The sequence below is a fragment of the Heterodontus francisci genome, chromosome 1 (genome assembly GCF_036365525.1).
Source record: "Heterodontus francisci isolate sHetFra1 chromosome 1, sHetFra1.hap1, whole genome shotgun sequence".
In the NCBI taxonomy this organism is placed as follows: Eukaryota; Metazoa; Chordata; class Chondrichthyes; order Heterodontiformes; family Heterodontidae; genus Heterodontus; species Heterodontus francisci.
The window spans coordinates 272,417,029-272,437,303 of record NC_090371.1 but is presented as its reverse complement, the minus strand read 5'-3'; the positions used below and the strand labels follow the sequence as shown (position 1 = coordinate 272,437,303).

The 20,275-nt window shown below is 41.9% G+C and overlaps 1 protein-coding gene across 5 annotated transcripts in view; it reads left to right on the top strand.

Moving 5' to 3' along the window:
- Positions 1 to 20,275, top strand: part of nrg1 (neuregulin 1) — a 175,645-nt gene that overhangs the window by 124,273 nt on the left and 31,097 nt on the right. For all 5 annotated transcript variants that reach the window (XM_068045166.1, XM_068045163.1, XM_068045176.1 and 2 more), the window contains one exon: positions 15,912 to 16,032. In XM_068045166.1, the coding sequence (XP_067901267.1) occupies positions 15,912 to 16,032 (121 nt within the window). The remainder of the gene's footprint in view (positions 1 to 15,911; positions 16,033 to 20,275) is intronic.

Genomic DNA, 20,275 nt, shown 5'->3' with positions numbered 1-20,275 from the left:
AATGTCAGCTCATCAGAGCTGTAATATGATAGTCTGCTGCAGTTAGAAATCTGGAAGCCAATTCCTTCTCAAGATCATTTGCAGTTCATAGAGGGGGTGGGGGTGGTGGTGGGTAGTGAGGGTGGGTGGGGGTGTTGGTGGGTAAAGGAAATAGCTGTAACCTTGTTGACTCTGTGCTCTACTATCAGAAGGACGATCTCACCGACTGTAATATATTACTGTGCATCTCAGCAAATTAACCATATTAACTAAATGGAGCTAATCTCGTATCTCCATGTGACTTAGACAATAACCCTTTCAGTCACGCACAACACGTTTTTAAAAAACATTGCTCTTGCCTTCACTGTAAAGAGAGAAAGGAAGACTCTCATTTATATGGCGCCTTTCACAAACATCGGACATCCCAAAATGCATAACAGCCAATGAAGTGCACTTGAAGTGTAGTCATCATTGCAATGTAGGAAAGACGGGAGCTAATTTGTGCACAGCAAACGCCCACAGACAGCAATATGATAATGAACATATAATCTGTTTTTGTGATGTTGATTGAGGTATAAATATTGGCCAGGACACCAGGGCTAACTACACTACTCTTCTTCAAAGTAGTGCCATGGGATCTTTTACGCCCACCTGGGAGAGTAGATGGAGCCTTGGTTTAACGTGTCATGCAAAAGCTGGCACCACCAACAGTGCAGCATTCCCTCAGTACTGCAGTGGAGTGGCAGCCTTGATTTTTGTGCTCAAGTCCTGGAGTGGGACTTGAACCCACCAGACTCCGAGGTGAGGGTATTATTAACTGAGCCATGGCTGCCACACTAAGTGATAGTAAACCCTGTCTTGGAGACAATTTCCAACAAAAATGTGGATAACAGGCGTTCACCCACAGCTCCCATTAGAAAATGGCAATGTTGTCTTAATACTGAGTGCAAAGGAGACCCTTTTGGTGTTTAAGATATGCTGTGCATGAAGCAAAAGATTGAGGTCAAAGGTAGAGTTATGGATTTAATAGACAACTATATACTTGGTGACCTATATACTAAACTGAGGTTGACTCAACTTTGACCACATGTGGCCTAAAGATGAACTGCTCTAGTGTTTGTGTGAAGGAAGGGACAGGCAACAGTGTCAGAGAGGGCATGCCAATATTTCTAACTCTGATTCCAGCCATCAAAACAGTGGAGCATTCCATTGTACAATTAGTGTGAAGTTGTCATTAGGGAAGGGATATGATCTTTTACCAGGCATGCGCACACATCTCCGTTCAATTTAATCACTTGCTTTGTTCGATCCTTTTATTGTTGGAACTAGTGAGGGTGAAGTTCGTCTTGGACAGTAATGGAAATGGCTACTTGTTTTACAACCTCGCCCGATTTTTCTTTTCCATTGACTTGGATGGCGTTACTTTGATGGCAGTCACCGTCATTTGCTTGGCATGACCCTCTCTAGATGAATTTCACCTGCAGTATCTCCAGGACATTGTGTTGTTCAACATGTGCAGTGAGTGGAGTATGTTCCATATTTATTGTTTGATGGTTTAACATGAAGCCTTCATTAAAGGTTTAGGTAATGGTAAATTCACTGCGCAGATACTACCCCAACACCAACTGAAAGGCATTGGCTCTTCAAAATTCACAGACTTGACTGTGTCACAGAATGATTGTTTTTCCCTTTGCAATTTGAACATTTATGTTGAACACTTAAAATTAGAATACAGTGGGGCATAAAGGATATGAGTAATTATGGGCTATCTTGTATGCCGGACATCACCAAGGCCACTCCTGCTGATGGTGATAAGACATCCCTCTTGAAGTTTTAATCTGTCTGTAGACCAATTGGTGCATAACATTTTGTGTTCGAACACTTAGAAGGCTGAAATAACGACCTTTTTCAATTTGATTTGAATAGACTTAGTTTCGACTGATTTTGTTGGTATTCAGTGGGCTGTCCCTGGCTGAGGCAGCATTGCAGACAACCTATAAATACTGCATTTGAACCAGAGCCATTGGATTCCTCTTGAATTGAAATTTGGGGCTAAATTTTCACCATGGAGGCGAGAAACAGAAGTCTGGTTTGTTTTCGGGTCAGAAATCCGCCTTCAGTGAGAAACTGATTAAAGTTAAGATTTTCACATGGGGAAATTGGTATGGAGACAGTTTTCCTGTCCACTAAGACTCACTGGGTGCAGGAATGGAGATGGGTCAGATGAAATGTTGGACTCATTTAGACTCCCATGGCAGCCATCATTGAGGCTCCTGGTTGTCCTGAGGGACAGCTCGTGCCGAAGCCTTCCACTGCACTAGGGGGAAGCGAGATGTCACAGGAGAGCTGGAGGCCTGGCACCTGGGGCAGGGCTGCCCTTCGATGCCAATCTGGATCTAATGCTGGAGGCCATGAGGAAGAGGAGGGAGGGCCATTTCCTGGGGGGGGTAGCAGGAGGAGGCTACCTTGTCGTGCAGCAGGGGAACCTCTCTGTTTTTGACACCCACCTGGGAGAATAGATGGAGCCTTGGTTTAACGTTTCATGCAAAAGCTGGCACCACCAACAGCACAGCACTCCCTCAGTACTGCAGTGGAGTGGCAGACTTGATTTTTGTGCTCAAGTCCTGGAATGAGACTTGAAGCCACAAAGCTACTGACTCAGAGGTAAGAGTGTTATTAACTGAGCCATGGCTGACACACTAAGTGATACTGAACCCTGTCTTGGAGACAATTTCCAACAAGAATGTGAGTAAAAGGCCTTCAGCCACAGCTCCCATTTGAAAATGGCAATGTTGGCTTAATACTAAGTGCAAAGGAGACTGTTCAGCACCATCTCCCTCCACCTTCTCATCCTCCTCTCTTACCTCCTGCTCCTGCTCTTCTCCTGTATCCTTCCAGGGCCTCACTGCCCTCAAGATCCACACCCATTTGGAGAGCTATTTAATGGAGAGCGCAGCAGACTACCACAATTACAGAGACCCTTCGAGGAGGCTATTGAAGGGCAATTGGGAGCTGGGCTGATGCTCTGGGGTAGTCATGACCGCCTCCCCATTCTTTATCTACCTCCCTTTGGCTCGTCAGTTTCTGCAGCTGCGGGTAACCCACGCACCCCTTTAAAAATTTAAACTTCACCAGTTGAAAAGCTCTTAATGAGCTTTCAAATTGTGTTAATTGGCCTCAATTGAGAGGAAGGCAGAAATCCTGTCCCACCCTGGTGATTATTGCTGATCCTGGGAATGGCAACTTGAAATTGACACGCCACCCGCCGTCAGTATTTTGGGAGCTCCCTCAACTCCGTCCCCAACTTCCCTGAAGATTCAACCCATGGTGTTTCAGTCGAGAGTTGCAATCCCCTGCCAAGTCCGAAAGGTGCCTCTGTTCACTTCTCCTCTGATGTGGCTATTGTGTGTGTTAAAATGTTATCTCTGAGAAGCTGCCGAGCAGTTTGAGACAGATTAAAGATAATCTCTCTCTGTCATCAGCATTTTCTTTAGATAGCAATACTCATACCTGGAGATAAAGTTGTGGCTAAGCACTGAACAGCCTTTGAAAAAATGTTGTCAAGACAACATCTCACAGAGCACTTCGCACTGTGACTGCACCATCTTGGTGTGCTCAGGTTAAAGCCTGGTGACTCTCACAGCCCACACAGTTGCTTGTTTATTTCAAAAATGATTTTTTACCTGCAAATTACAACAACAACTTGTACTTTTACTGCACCATTAGCCAAACAAAACATCCCAAAGTGCTTCAGAGGAAGGTTATAAAGCAAAGTTTGACACCGAACCACATAAGCCAACATTAGGGCAGATGACCAAAAGCTTGATGATAGATGTAGGTTTTAAGTAGCGTCTTAAAGGAGGAAAACAAAGTAAAGAAGAAGAGGTTTAGGGAAGAATTCCAGAGCTTAAAGCATTGGCAGCTGAATGCATGACCACCAGTGGTGGAATGATTAAAATCGGAGATGCTCAAGAGGCCAGAGTTAGAGAAGCACAGATCTCTCGGAGGGTTGTGCAGCTGACGGAGAATATGGAGGTAGGGAGGGGCAAGGCCACGGAGGGATTCGAAAACGATGGTAATTTTAAAATCGAGGTGTTGCATAACCGGGAACCAATGTAGGTCAACGAGTACAGGGATGATGGTGAACAGGAATAGGTGCAAGTTAGGACCCAGGCAGGAGAGCTTTGAATGACCGCAAATTTACAGAGGGTAGAATGTGGGAAATCAGCCAGGTGTGCATTGGAATAGTCAAATCAAAAGGTTACAAAGGCATCTGTAATTTCAGGAGTACAAAACCCATACAGCAAGCACTGTCTCTAACTTTTTAATGGGTGTGCGGATCTTGCCATTACAGACCCCATCCTAATGTGACTAGTAATACCAACCACAGATACCACAAGGTACCTTGAGTGTGTCATTTTACAGTAGGCTGGTATGCATTGAATATCGTATAATTTTTTTATGCATGAGATTGATAATTTGTAATGCACGTACATGAATGGGGAGGGGTTCAGATGCATGCAGTGAAGTGAAGTGAGTATAAAGTGAAATAGGGATGGAATGAATGCTTTAAAATGGACTGTTCAGAATAGCTACCAGATGGTCAATAACTATAAAGAAAGATGCATTTGGCACTGCATCAGTCTTCAAATGAAGTAGTTCTATGTTGGCCTATTCTCATTGAAGAGCAGAATAAAGAGCTATTTTACACTAGAAAAGGCTGCTTTCAAGACCTGTGATGGCAATAAGTATAATATGTTCTATTAAATAGGGGATATGGGGTTGGATCTTAAAAGAGGCCAACAGGCCTGTAGGGAGATACTCACTGGAGGGTAAAACCCTTTGAGGGAGCCATAGTAAATAAAAGAGAGATTTGCTTATGTTGCAAATATGAAGACTAGACTGTGGACTCAGCCTTGGCTCAATGGCCACTATCACCTCTGAGTCAGAAGTTTGTGCATCCCAGTCCCACACCAGATACTTGAGTGCAAAATCTTGGCTGACACTTCAGTGCAGGACTGACGGAATGCTGCACTGTCAGCAGTGCAGTCTTTCAGATGAGTCATTAAACTGAAGCCCCATCTGCCCTTTCAAGTGGACATAAAAGATCCCATTAAGTATTCGAAGAAGAACAAAAGGAACTTTCCGCAATGTTGTGGGCAATAATTATCCCTCAACCAATCTCACTAAAGCTGATGATCTAGACATTATCTCACTGATACTTGTGGGGCCTTGCTATGTGCACCTTGGCTGCCATGTTTCTTACATTACAACAGTGACTACACTTTAGAAAAAGGACTTAAAAAGAAATTCATTGGCTTTAAAGGGTTTTGAGTCGTCCCAAGATTGTGAAATGCACGATGTAAATGCAAGCTCTTTTTCTGTTTCTTCTTCGTGATTCTTGATATTTAAGCACAGAAAGTTCAGAGAAGTTCATTGAAGTGATTGGAGAAGACTATGGAACATTGTGCAAAATGGGCTGTGGATTCACTAGTGTCTGTTTAATGCTACTATCTAAGACACATTTGTACCTCAATGTGTCAGAACAGCAAGGTGTTGACATGGAGTAGTTGCATACAGGTCTGATCACCTACCTTTCTGAGTTCCTTATTTTAGCTGTGTTGCTGTGGGAAGGAGAGGCATCTCCCTACACGAGGGCAGAGGTTAAATCAGTCAGTCAGATCGGTGCTGTAGGCTGTGGATCATCCTCTTGCTCTCGCTGGTTGCCAGCCATATGCAGGTAAAAGCAGTCTATTGATTGCCTCAGCTGCAGTTAGTGCAGTGCTCTGGGAACAGGTGAACAGGGAACTGGGAAGAAGCTAACACTATGGACAGCTCCAATAACTTCCCTCTGCCAGAATCCAGAGTGGCAGGAGGTGAGTTCATCCATTGAACTGGGGACGGGATGGACAGAGGCCTTTCCTGGGAATTGGATGGGGGTGGGTGGTCAAATCTGATACTTTGGTGCAATTATTGGTTGGAGCCTAGGGAGAGAGCAGTTGCCACCCACAATCCCAACCCCACGTTCAGACCTGCAACGGTGCACAATGTGGGGAAGGGGCAACTTCGATGGAATGGAAATGAGCAGAAAAAACTAATAAAGGGTGAAGTAAAATAAAGGACAAACAGCGAAGATTTGGATCACAATAATCAGAGGGAACATTTTGCTTTCAGCCTTTACTTCAGTTTTATATAAGCACCTGGAATCATCAGTTGACAAGGTACAGGGTGACACCAACCTAACCTTCAGAAACATTAATCTGAGTAACCAATAAACTGCTATTTTTAAAAAAATCATCTTAATGGAGCACTGGCTTTCAAACAAATGTTTGCTAAAATTTGCAGTTTCCTCTTGTTTATAAATGGATCATGTGAGGGTCTGTGAAGATTTGCTTCCTCCTTGTGCTCACACGTACTTTCAACTTAATCATAACTGAGTTAAAGAATGTCCAAAGATTTTTAATCAACCCAATGCTTGATTTTCCACAAAAAAAAAAATAGGCCCAACTAACTGACACAGCATTGCACATTGTGACATTTACAAATCCGTCATTAGCTATGGGGGCTGAATGATTGACTCCTGTTCCTCATGTTCCTAACTCGGCCTCCTGACATGTCCGATTATTGATATCACGTATGCAATCCTATTGTTCACGACTCAATGCAGCTGATGTCTCATTTGGGTAATAGACTCTAATGACTTCCTTGTAAATGTGTCGTCCTTGTGAAGGATCTGCAGTCTGTAACTCCCCAGTGTGCTGTTTCTTGCCAGCGCTGTCACAGTTTTTGTGCATTTATTTTTATATATAGCCACTGCGCCTTAGTAGCACAGGCCCTGCATGGCACAGGGTTTCAAAGAGTGACTGTTTCCTTTTAAATTTCAGCCAGAATTAGGTCAGTGAGCTAAAAAATAAAAACACACACTAAAGAGGAATTGTATAATTTTAATGATCCATAACTCCCAATTAAACCTCACCATCTGCTCATCCTACGTAGAGATTTTCCTGGCGGATGCGAACGGTAGCACTTACAAAGTATAAATCCGGTTGCTGTTTGTGCTTTTTATCAGTCTATCCATCTTTCTGCTGCAACATCAATGAGAGCAGATTTGACCTTTAGCCTCGGTGCTGGATGAGTGTTTAGTCTAACTGGGAAATGGTTTTATATCATCAGCAGAGCCAACACAGCCTCTCAACCTAGAAATTTAGAAAGTATTGCCCACCTGCCTTGTCACCACCCTTCAACCACTGCCCCCCCCCCCACCACCACCACCCCCTCCACCCCCTCCATCCCATCCCCTCCTGGAATGGATTGCTCCAAACGCCTTTTCACTTTGACATTCAAACATCAGAAAATACACTTTGTGGCCATGTCACTGCATTTAACATTGTTTTAAGAGCTTTGTGTAATTGGTCCAGGAGGAGGCACAGTTTACAGAGATGACACTTCCAAAAACGATCAGCCAACAGCCGGTCACTGCTTCGTGTTTCAAACTGACATCCAAACATTGGCTCATTTGACAGTGACGAGAAACCCCTCGGAGAGCAGAGCTTGGTAAAAGGCCCAGATAAAAAGTAGGAGTTGTCCTTGGTGCTGAAATCTCTTTGTGTTAAAGTGTAGGACAATTCACAATTAATGTTTGCCCAGTCATTGGCGAAAATGAAGCTTACATCGATATAAAGGTTTAAAACATATAACTGACATAATTTAAAGTTAGTTAACCCTTTAACTGCCAACACGTCCAGGGTATCTCCTCCTCTGCTAAGCCAACCAACTTTAAGTTTTCGATTCCAGCAACATGATGTTGATGATGGTATTACAGTAATAAAGCTACCCCTAAATCAGGAATAACGTTGTTACCCAACTAAAGTAAACATGTAAAGTGCAATTTTACATAAAACTTTAGGAATTAACCATGCTTACTTTTTTTTCCTTTTTGTCTCTGATTCTCTCCTCCCTGTTTTCTCAATATCTTTTGTAGCTTTAAGTCACTCTCTCGCTGTCAAATCTAAAATATCTGATCTTTTCTGACATGTTTTCACTCTTGAAACAAGTTCATTTAAACTTTCTTACATGCCTGTTTATTTTTCTGACTCCCATCCTCCATTTTGCAGGTTCTTCCAAAAAGGGTATTCATTGACTGTTGCCGGGAATTAGATGGCTCAGAATACAAGGGTTGGCATGGTCATATCTGCACTGTGACCGGCCACTCACATGCGTTTTACTCATGAAAATCAGGAAAGACAGCCACTAGAGAGTATACTCAGCCCCTCTCACTACCAAATAATATCTGCAAGAATAAACTTATCCATATGCTAAGAGGATTAAAGCACTTTGTCATGGATAATATTCAAAGTTGATAATACCTGGTAGTATGTATATTTAAAAATTGTATGTATAGATTGCATATGGTCAGTACATACCATATATGCTTACATATTGTACATAGAGAATCATGGATATCTTTAAGTAACTACCAAATTGAAAGATAATTTTGGATAAGGAAGGCTCATTCAGCCCATCTTAAATGGCTCATCCATTCTGAAAGATGCTAAAATCCTCCCATTGTACAGTCCAATTTTTTTTAAATGCCTCCAATACTTAATCTGGAAATTTATTCCACATTCTGTTTGAAGAAGAATTTCCTGGTACTGTCCTCAAATGGCCTTTCACGAGTTTGAACCTGTGTCTCTTGTTTCAGTCCTGGCAATTTAATTTAAAGAAATATTCCAGGTTTATGAGCTGCATTGTCTGAGCAACCATGTAAAAAAATCATCTCTGTAAAATCACCTCTTGGATGCCTCCTTTCCAGGATGAAAAGCTCAAGTCTTTCCTCATAACTCTGACCTCTTGGGGTCAGGCTGGTGCCTCATCTCTCCACTGCTTCTTGACAACCAGAACAGGTTACAGTGTTCAACCATGACTCATGAGTAAATTACTTCATTGAGGTCCTCAGATGATATAATAAACTGACTGTGAAGCTGAAACACTATAGAATTGACATCAAAACCCACAGGAAGAGATCATAAACTCTGAAAATACTTCAGGATTTTTTTTTATATAAGGTGTTCAGTTTTGGGCACAATTATTCTTCCTTTGCCAACAATGCAAAGATTGGTAAAAGTGGGGAGTCACTGCAAATGTGTTCCGTGATAATCCATACTTACTAAATGGGATGCAATACATATTGGACATATATATTTAGAGACAGACTTATTACTATGTATTTATAATTTTGAGCATTATACGAGTATACAATTTGAGCCCCTGCTTGCTTTCTAATTGGTCTGTGCTAACCACATGTAATTCCTAGTCAGGTGAATGAGAACCAAGAAGCACATTCCACAATAAATACAGGAGCAGCCATAGTATTTCAGCACCAAAACTGAAAATCTAAGTGAGCAAGTGAAAATAATCCTTATCCATTTACAGTTTTATTAGCTGTAAAAGCCTGTATGTTCAAATTTCAAATGGAAGATTGATTAACAAGTGGTGAAAATGTGGAGTGAGGCTTAGGCCTAGGCCTGTATTTATATGCCATCTCAGAATTCTTCTGATTCATGGAAACTAGATTAGGAAGGAGTCAGGGTATCATTCAAGCCTATTTAATTCTAAAAATACTATTTAAATTTAGTCTCTGAGTAAAGCTATGGAAGATCAATTTTTTATGAATATATGTGTGCATGGGAGTGCAAGACATGTTCAGTTATATTTACTACCAATTTAGAAATGTTTCAATCTATTAGCATAAAATAGTTACTAAATGATGCTAAATTACTTATTCAGTATTAAAGAAGGTTGAAATAATCTCAGGTCACTTTGATATTCTGCTGAACAGTTTACATATTTCTATTATTGATGCCATTTCTTTCTTGTAACATCGGTAATGATTCAGCAGAAGAGCAGTCTGGTATAGTAAATGGCTAACAGTGAAGTACAGGCTGTAATTTAATCGAGTCATCAAAGCTCAAAGACGAAGCTAGTGGAATGTCAGCAGAATTCAGAGACTGAGCCTCTTCCAGCAATTTTTTATTTCTGTGTGATGAACAGGGCACTATTCCTTTTAGTGCCTTAATGCTGACACCGCCAGTTGTGTCAAGGCGGCATTTTGTTTGGCGCAGTCTCACTCTGCTGAGTTCAGCATTCCAAGAACTATTTGAATCAGCTCCCACTGCCCTGTCCGCCATGTGTTCCAGATATTTTCTGCCAGCCCTTTTCTGGATGTATTGTGGCATTATGTGAAGGCAATGGGGAAGAAATGGCCATACAAGGCACAGTAGGAATCAAGAGGCCGTTGACATCCCTAGCTTTGGTGTATGGGATCCAAAACTAAGATTAAAACAGCACCAGAGTTATTCAGAATAAGTAAGCCTTTTGAACATGGCAGCATTAGGAACAAGTGTAGACCATTCAGCCGCTCAAACCTTCTACACTGTTCAGTTAGATTATGGCTGAACTATACCTCAACCGCTTTTACCCATCTTGGATCCTTGTCCCTTCATGTCCTTTCATAGACTCATAGAATCTTACAGTGCAGCCATTCAGCCCATTGTGCCTGTTCTGGCTCTTTGAAAGAGCTGTCCGATTTAGTCCCAGTTTTTCCCCATAAGCCTGCAAATTTCCTAACAAAAATCTACTGATCTCAATCCTGGAAACTTCAATTGCCCCAGCATTCACAGCCTTTATGAGGAAAGAGTTACAGATTATTGTTACCCCTTGTGTGGAAAGAAGTGAGTAAAATGTAGGTTTATGAGTAAGTTGTTTTTTTTTTTAAGAAAAGCTCCTTTGTCATTTTGCATCATTTATCTATCACCCCCATCTGGGGGAACAAGCAATAATATTCACATCACCATGTTAATAATTGCTTTCTTGATTATGTTACCTCCTCCTCATGATTAACTCATTATTTGCATACAGCATGATTAGGGTTGCGATGCAGAATGTGAAGTAAGAGTGAATATACAGCTCTCCCCATTAATCCATTTTGTTGCTTGTTTATTTTTTGTGCAAGTCATGATGTAACATGTAAAGTGAGCACAACAGGCACTGGGCAATGCAGGTGGAAGGGGTATCAATAGAACTGCTGTAGGTATGCAGAATCATACAGTCCTGGTCTCATATTAATCAGAATTTATACTGTTAATATTACTTCAACCTGTAACTACATGGTTTTCACAGAAGGACTCTAGCTACAGGGCTAAATTAGTTTAGTCTAGAATGAAGGTGGGAATAATGGAAGGTAGAGTATCCTGAAAGGGCACCGTCTCTTTCCCACCTCCCACCTCCACCGCTGCACCCCTCCCACCCCCCTCACTTCCACCTGGCTTCTTTTTGACAGAGAAATGTGCTGATCTCTCTAAGGATCGATGATAAATAGTCTAGTCTTACACAGGATGCCGTTAAGTTGACCGAGCCTTCAGACCATGTTCCACTTTTCAAATAGCACGCGCGAGGAGAAGCTGAATTGCCCTCATCTGAGATGGCACAAGGATTCCAGAGAGGTGCATTGTGAGAGTGAGGATTCAAAAGTGGTGAGTCACAGTTAATGCAGTTTTAAAATTGACCATCGCAGTATGCGTGCAGGTATGGGGTGGCTTTTGGGGAAATGGGCAGCTGGGAGCTGATTTCATTTGCCTTCATCTCTACTTATAGAAAATGGAGCAATTAGTATGAGAAATCACACTTTGCATTCTTTCATTTGAGTTGAAGGGCTTGCCAGCTTAGTTTGATGGCTATATTGATTCATATTTCGTGTGTGCTGATTTTCATTCTTGAAATCCGTATTCCTCCTGGGAACGATCTCGGGACGAGTGTTTTGATGGAGCTGAAGCGCATCGTGACCCAAGATTCATTTGAAGGCAACAGTATGATATTTTCTTTGAGTAATACTCCCCTACGCCTCTCCAGAACAGGAACGACAGTCACTGTGGCTGACGTCTTGCCTGTCAACCATCGCCAATGTAAATCAGATATTTGACGCTACAATGACGTGCGCAAAGAAGTATATTTAAACCAAAAAAGAGAAGGGTCAGAGTCCCGAGATCACTTCGGGGTCCACAGGAGTGGCTGCTAGCTTGAGCTGATTGCAGTAAATGTTAGGGCAAGGTCTCAAGTCAAGACATCTTTATGTCCCAAGGTTTTTAAAAATGCGCCTCCTCCCAGGTAAGAGGGTTAAAGTAAAGGGTACAGGGGAGAGCAAGTCATTGTCGACTGGAAAGAGATAACCTGTTTAATAGGTCTGAAATTTTGACTTCTTTCTCTCTATGGATGAGTTTTGATTTTGTTGGAGTATCCTAGTGCTGGCCTGGTGCTAATGCTGCACGAGAAATGAGTCTCAGATTCACTCGGACTCGTCCGGGGTCACAGGCTTTTTATCTTGAATTTTTTTGCAGAGAGTATTTTATTTGTGGAATCCTCCCTAGTATTTTCTGTTCCCTGGTTGTGTAAGCATGCACAAGAATGAATAGGTACCTCAAGCATAGTAATGGCAGTGAGTCAGTTGCCACTCTTCAGATTCACTCTTACTTTTGGAGTGAATCATTTGTCTTTACTAAAATGATGATTGTCTAACATCTCTCCAAACATCAGGGTGCACTTTACTAGGTTTGTTTGTTTCTCTTGCTGACCTGATCTCCAATCAGTGCCTTTTTATAACCACAATTTCCAGTTAGTCCACAGCCTCAACTCTAAACTAATTGTTGTAGGAGAGTCTTTGTCTATATTCTTGCTGCGATGTTTAAAATTTGCTGAGCTATTCTTCTGTTCCAATGCTGTTCCTTTTTTCGTTGATTACACTTATACTCTGCGTTCAGTTTAAAAATGATAAGAACACCAAAGTCTCGGTTAGATTTGCATTGACCTGAAGTCATTCGGTGCAAACCTGTGGCGGTTAATGTGTTGACAGTGTGAGGGTTAAACTGCTGGTCATGAAGCAGCCAGCTGGCAGTTGGTTAGAAAATAAGCTGTCTTGCAAAGAGCTTTCTGAACACAAGCTGAGAAGCTGATTTTAGACTTCAAACTGGATCTGTTTTTTCCTTCAAGCGATTTGAAGGATTTATGCGATACAGCAGTGTTATTTTATTTCATGGATTCTAATTTCTTGAAATGAAAGTTTCTGAGAGTAGAATCACAATGGTTAAAGTCGCTGTGAGCCATGAAAGTGGAAATAATAAAAGTAGTCTTTTGTTAGAGCACAATGTGCATATACAGTGCAGTTTTAGCATGTTCCTTTAAAAATGAATGAAGGCCTATTCCTTCAATTCCTTTGTACATCAGTGAGTTCATTACAATTATAAACCAAACCGTTAACTTACAGTGGGTTTAGTCTTTGATTTGAGCAACAGTCTGTCTAACGCCAGCAACACTGCACTTTAATTGGGGGTTCTTATGAAGCGGGTTCGAGTGGCCTGCCTGCAGCTCACCAATAGTGTCACCAAATTTTGTTTCCTATTGCTCCTGCAAAGTGCCTTGAGACATTTTACTCCATTAAAGGCGCTATATAAATGCAATTGTTATTGTAACATTCAGCTGAAATGCAGCCAACATCCCAGCTCCAGAAGCCAGATTCTCGCATCCTGTCCCCTCTCCCACCCTCATACTCTGCCATGATGGAATGTTGGTCACTGTTCACAATGTTTGGCCTCCTCTCCCCCAAGAGTTTGAAAATCAATATGTCTGCAGATTTGGGAAAAGGAGATAAAAATAAAGATGTCAAATCACAAGCTTTGTTATTTCATTTTGTTTTGTATTGATTCTTAGAATGTAATAAAGAACCAAAGAACTCATGTCACAAACCTCTGTTGGTTTAGTGCCAGTTTTGCTGTGCTTTATTGCACCGGTACAACACTGTAGTCTACACACTGATGTGAAGTAATATCATCTGACTTTACAATGCTCCATTTACAGTCTATGGTCTGCAGTGAGTGCAATCTTGCACTTTATATCCCACACCCCACTAAAGAATGCTGATGCTTGGCTTGCTTCTCTTTTGCTAATATTTTTATGTAAGTTTGAGCCCAATTATCAAGACAACAGCAGCTGACGAGTATTCCAGAGCTCAGGGCAACAGAGGCGCCTGTTCAATTACAAAAATGAAGGGAGTTTCAAGCACAGAAACAAGGGGGTTTAGGAGCATTGAAAGGAGACAGTGAGGCATGGGGCAGGATTGAGCTTTTAAGCTGATTAAAATTGCCAATTGATTTTATGGGACCAGCTGATAGAGAGAGATCTCAAAGTCATATGATGGAGAGAATATTTGTTTTAATTTGCCAGCAGAGGAAATTTCTCTGTGCTCAGCTCTGGACATGAGCTAAATTGTTGAAAGTAATCACTTTTAAATAAAATGGGTGTGAAGTCACTCTATGCAAACAAACTAAATAAACTGTGGCCTTTTAATAAGAAAAAAACACAAATGCTGGAAGTCAGTAATTTAAAAAAAAAACAGAAAATGGGTGATCCTCTCAGTAGATCAGTCAACACCAGGTGGGAAAGACAAGAATCACCCATAGAACTCCTGTCCAATACTGATCCAGCCTCTGGTACAATTCTGACATCTCTCTTTATTTTGACTAAACAGTCTTTCCCACACTGCATGGTAGTACCAGCAGGGCTAAAAGCAAAAGACATGTATTCAGTAGCACGAAATATTTCTGATAGCAGAAAATCACGAGAGTTCTCACAGTAATGGAACATGAAAATGGCTATTGTATTTGAAAGCAAAATACATTAACAACAAAATAGAAACAAGCAATTGTCTCACTGTTAGTCTCAAAATGTTCACCAGCATTCAGAATTCCGGAGGAGTTCTAATAAGATTGTTGTTGATGATATTGTACAGGACTATTTTAACCCGATTGCTTTGCATCAGATGTCCCATTCTATGGCTGCTCTCGATGGCAAAATAGTTTTTTGGGTTCAGTTTTTCGATGCCACGCAGGCAAAGGTATATTTTATGATCCACTGTTCCAGGTGTGGAACCTCATGGGGTGAGAGTGGATATTGGGAACTGAGGCGCAAAAGTGAGTGCATCCAATTGGGCTAAATCGCCAAGCTGTTCCTTTTAGTGGATGGAGAATCATGTGGACTGGGTGCAAAATACTCCCTGATATGATTGTACCCCACACTGTGTCGTATTTCCCATTGCACCACTGTGACTACATGTTTGGCGCTAGTGTGGTATGATTCTTTGGACCATATGTTGATACCACATCTGGACAAAGTGGCTTTGTGGCATTGTGCATCAGGCCAGCAGCAACGCAGAGGGTGCAAGTTCTCATTTTAAGGCATCTAACTGAACTGAATGGCAAATAAGAACTGACTATCCACTCGCTCCATTCTGATGTCACCCCAAGTCAAAGCCCTATAAATAGTAAGTAAAAATGTGATTTCCCTGACACGAATGATCCAACTAAAGAAAGAAGGAACTTGCATTTATATAACTCCTTTTAATGTTGTAAAACATCCCAAGGCCCTTTACAGGAGTGTAACCACATAAATACTTCCACTGATCCAAAGAAGGAGATATTAGGGCACAGATGTAGGCTTTGAGGAAGGTGTAAAAGGAGGAGAAAGACGTGGAGGAGCAGAGAGGTTTAGGGAGATAATTCACGAGTTCAGGACCTGAATGGCATGGCCTCTAATAGTGGGGCAAACGGAATGAGCACGTACATGAGGCCAGAGTTGTAGGGCAGCAGGAGGTGACAGAGATAGGGAGGAGCAAGGTCACAGAGGGAGTTGAACATGAGGATGGATGGATATTATGGATGAATCTCATTCTCCCAATAGTAACAACAATTACAGCAACAAAAAAAAACAGTTCAGTACTATTACACTGGACTACCAATGAAACCATTGCACTTCATACCTTGTCGATGTGTTGTAGTTAAAAATTGTAATACTCATCACTTTAATGTTTCTCTCCTTCCCATCTGCAGCTACCACGTCCCCTACGCCTTGGTCAGGCCATGCACGGCCATGCAACGAGAGCGATCGGCACTATTGTGTGAATGGAGGGCAGTGTTTCGTTATCAATGGTATTAATAAACTCTCCTGTCAGTAAGTGAATCCAGCCTTTCCTTAACACTCATCTTTGTGCATGCCCGCTCTATTGTCGCCATAGGGAGCTTTAAGGCTTCATGTTTTATTACAAAACGATGCTGGTCGGCTGTTAATGATCTCTGTTGAACTGCAGTTTTAGAATGTTACTGGAACCTAGCTCTTGAGCCCCAAAGGCTAGTGTGCTAGAAACATTGGAATTTTGAGACAAATGGTCCAAATAGTTCACCTTCTACCATCCTGGCAGTCACATGATACAACAATAATAGCGTCGTTGACTGCTCATGGCAATCAGTCTCTATCAATTAGTTTACAACAGACAGAGACATGAAGTGAGGATAAGCTCCAATTGTAGAGAGCTTTAGGGTCCAAAGTCACCTGTTTCTCCCAATCATGCAATACTTATCACCCGTAATGTCTCAAATTATACCATTATACACAACGAGATTGTCATCACAGCTTCAAGTATAACATAAAGATACTGCATTTTTAGGGTTCTTGGAGGTTTTTCTTTTTAAAAAAAAATACAGAATTACCTCAGCATCCAATCTCTACTTGAATCATATAACATTGTTATTTATATAGCAATACCCACAAACTATCTCTTTTACTTTTAATCACATTTTAACACTAAAGCCTATGAATAGATCTTAATTTGGTAAAATTCTTCCATTTACTAGAAATCATTTCAAAACAAGAATGGTTTAATCTGAAAGCAAGCTCATACTGTTATAAAAATAAAATTGTTGGTGATGTGGAGATCAGCGCCTCATCATTGGTTCAGGATTAAAGTAAGTGTTCCACCAATTGTCAAATCAAAACCAAAACTGGTCCTTTTATTATTGAGCTCTAATTAGCTGGGCAAAAAGCTGCATGGCCCAGCCACATGCATTCTGATCTTTGAACTCCTTTTGATTGTCTTATTACTTACACTCGAGGCATCCACTTGAAAGGTATCGGCGCCTTTTCTACTCAAATGCAATGTACCTCCCCCAGGGCACTGTGTTAAACTCGTTTGACTAAAATACTAACTGATGAAATAGAGAGTCGTCATTTCTGGTTTTGAGGGAACCTTGCTTCATTAAGTGTTTCCTTGTCGCACTCAGAACACCCGTCAATGTTTGTACAGCAGATCTTCAGCTGCCTGCTGTAAATGGTGTCAATGTGAAAGGTTCTCTTCACTCACACACTCACTCTTAAATATGCACGTACTTACACTTACAAACACACACGCATGAGCACATACACACAGACATACATCCATATACACATTCATATATACACATGCATATTCTCTTTCCCTCTCATACACTCACTCTCGCACACACTCACTCTCTCACACAAACACACACAAAGTTTACTGGAAAGCAAACTGGTGGTCGATCTGATCACATCGGTTTCCCACTGGGAAGACCATATGAAAATTATCCTCAGACTCTCACGTTTGTTTACACACAAGCGCGTGCACACGCGCACGCACACACAAACTAGTTAGTTTGTCATAAGATTAGGACCAAAATCTGCCTGTAACAGTGGACTTTGATACCTGAAATCTGGTTTGGTTATGAATTAAATCTAACGTCCCTCATCCCCCACTCCCATCAAAGCACAGGTCAGTCAAATGAGCAGAGAGATCTCCAGTTCCATTCCTGGGTTGTGCTGAGGTAGCAGATCATGGGCACATCAGCAGTCGGGCACTCTGTAATTGGCCTCACCAAGCCTGGGTTAGGAAGGGGCAGTCACCTTGAGTTCTAGCTGCGAACAATGTTCAATGACATTGGAAAATGTGCTGGCGTGAATTCCAGATGAGGACCACATCGAGCATCTATGCAACGCACCTTAAGTGTGCATCTCCCGTCATTCCCCTGACCCAGTGCATTAATGCTAATGGATGGGTGGGCTGGATGCCTGGTGCAGCAGAGAAGCTGCAATGTGAGAAAGGGATGAGCTTTGTAAGGAATGGCACTGTTTAACCTGGGTCTGTCCACCATCTCAGATGGACACAACAGCTCTGCAATTGGCAGATAGTTCTGTACAACCAACACAGAGGGCACACAGAAGATGAAAGTGAGTGCCAGTGAATTGGCAGCTCCTTATACCCCCTGCTATGGCAAAGAACATTGGACGGAGTGTAATGTTGCTGCCATCCATTTTACATTTTTGCCAATTTGAACACAATGGCTGCAGTGCTTAAAGTGACCCCAGCATCTCTCACATGTGAATCTTGTGTAAGCTGTAAGCAGCGTCCACCAGATGCATGCCCCATTTTCATGCCTCCATGCAGAACAGCTGTTCCTAGATAGTGTTCTCTATCACAAGTGTGGCTCATCCCCGTTTTGCACATCTGTCTCTGTGCTATGATTGGCATAACCCAGTCAGTTTGCAGCATACGGTACCTGTGCTGGTACTATATGCATTAATTATACAATACCCAGCCTAAATCGGTCACAACCCTGAAAATAAATCAACTCCTTAAGGGCTATCATTGCCATGGTTACACAATGAGACTCAATTACCTTGTCCATCATTTGTGTAGAGACAGTGTTTGTGCCTCTCCTGCGACCCATATTCTGGCATGGGCTCAATGAGCCGAATGGCCTCATTCTATGCTGTTATGAATCTATGAATGGCAGATAGCTCGAAGTATAAACCGCAGCTTAATTTATAGCGGGAGATTTTCCTGAACTTGTGTCTGGGCTCACTGGGTGCAGTGAATATCAGAAAATCAGATGGATTCCTCTGCAGACATGCCCTGATATTCTGTCACTCGCTGTTCCCAGGTGTAGAGCCAGGAAATTGCCCCTAGAAAATCAATAATGAAAGACAATTGGAGGCTGACTTGATCCCTGAATAATTTTGAAATTGAAGGAAGTGTGTGTGTCTGCACGTGCATGTTTGAGAGTGAGGGTCTCATGGGTTGTACACAGGCAAAGAAGCAGTGATTTGGGCTGATGGATTGTCACAGTGCCCCACACTGAATTGGCGTATTGCCCATTAGAGTTCTGTCGAGAGAGCAGTAAAGTAAATTCTGAGCTTAACTTTGAAAGCATTTGCTTCGGGAAAGTTCATTTCTTCCATGACTACAGTGAGAGTAGTTTCTCCATTAGGTTCAGGACAGATCTTTATTTGTACTCAAAGTGCTGAAGACTGAGCCTGGGGTCGTTCTCTGTATAAACAAAAGTTTTACACTTATCTCTGATGGAGGCCTGTGAAAGGGGCCAGCTTGCACATAATGCAACAAATTTAATGTTGAATCTGCCGCTGGTGTGACTAGACGATAGCTATACGTCTCCTGCACAAGACCTCCTTACTCACCAGGTCTTCCTGGTATCTGGCCTCAGTGAGTTCAGCAAGTTCACTGTAAGGTTTCCACCAATCATGGGACTGAAAGAGCAGCCAACACCATCACAGGGCTTAATTGATATAAAATATAAAAGTAGTTAGTGATCGGCCATTTCTGGCTTGAAATTAATATATAATTCCGAGTGCTTAGATGGGAAGTCTATTATGTCAGTCTCTTTTAATTTGATTAACAAAGAATCTATACGATGCAGGTGAATTCTAACCATTTTTGTTAACTTAAAAACTACCCTGCTTTTCTGCTTTTTCATATTCAAAAGCAATGCATAAATTGTATTTCGGTGGAGTATTAAAGACTCCAAGTATTAAAGAATAATGTGGCATAGGATCACACATATCATACTAACTGCTATGAAAAGAGTGGCATGGATGATTGTAAAATTTCACCTGCTTTGCTCTTGAACGTAATAAGTCCTTGGGCCACCCTGCATGCCAGCACACACACCCCACACAGACACGCCCACCCCCAACTCCCACCCACACAGACACACCACCACAGACACACACACACACAAACACCACCCCAGACACATATACACACATACACACACACATTCACGCCATTCGCAACTCCTCAGATACTGAAGCAGTCCGTGTAGAAATGCAGCAAGACCTGGACAATATCCAGGCTTGGGCTGATAAGTGGCAAATAACATTCGCGCCACACAAGTGCCAGGCAATGACCATCTCCAACAAGAGAGAATCTAACCATCTCCCCTTGACATTCAATGGCATTACCATCGTTGAATTCCCCCACTATCAACATCCTGGGGGGTTACCATTGACCAGAAACTGAACTGGAGTAGCGATATAAATACCGTGGCTACAAGAGCAGGTCAGAAGCTAGGAATCCTGAGGCGAGTAACTCACCTCCTGACTCCCC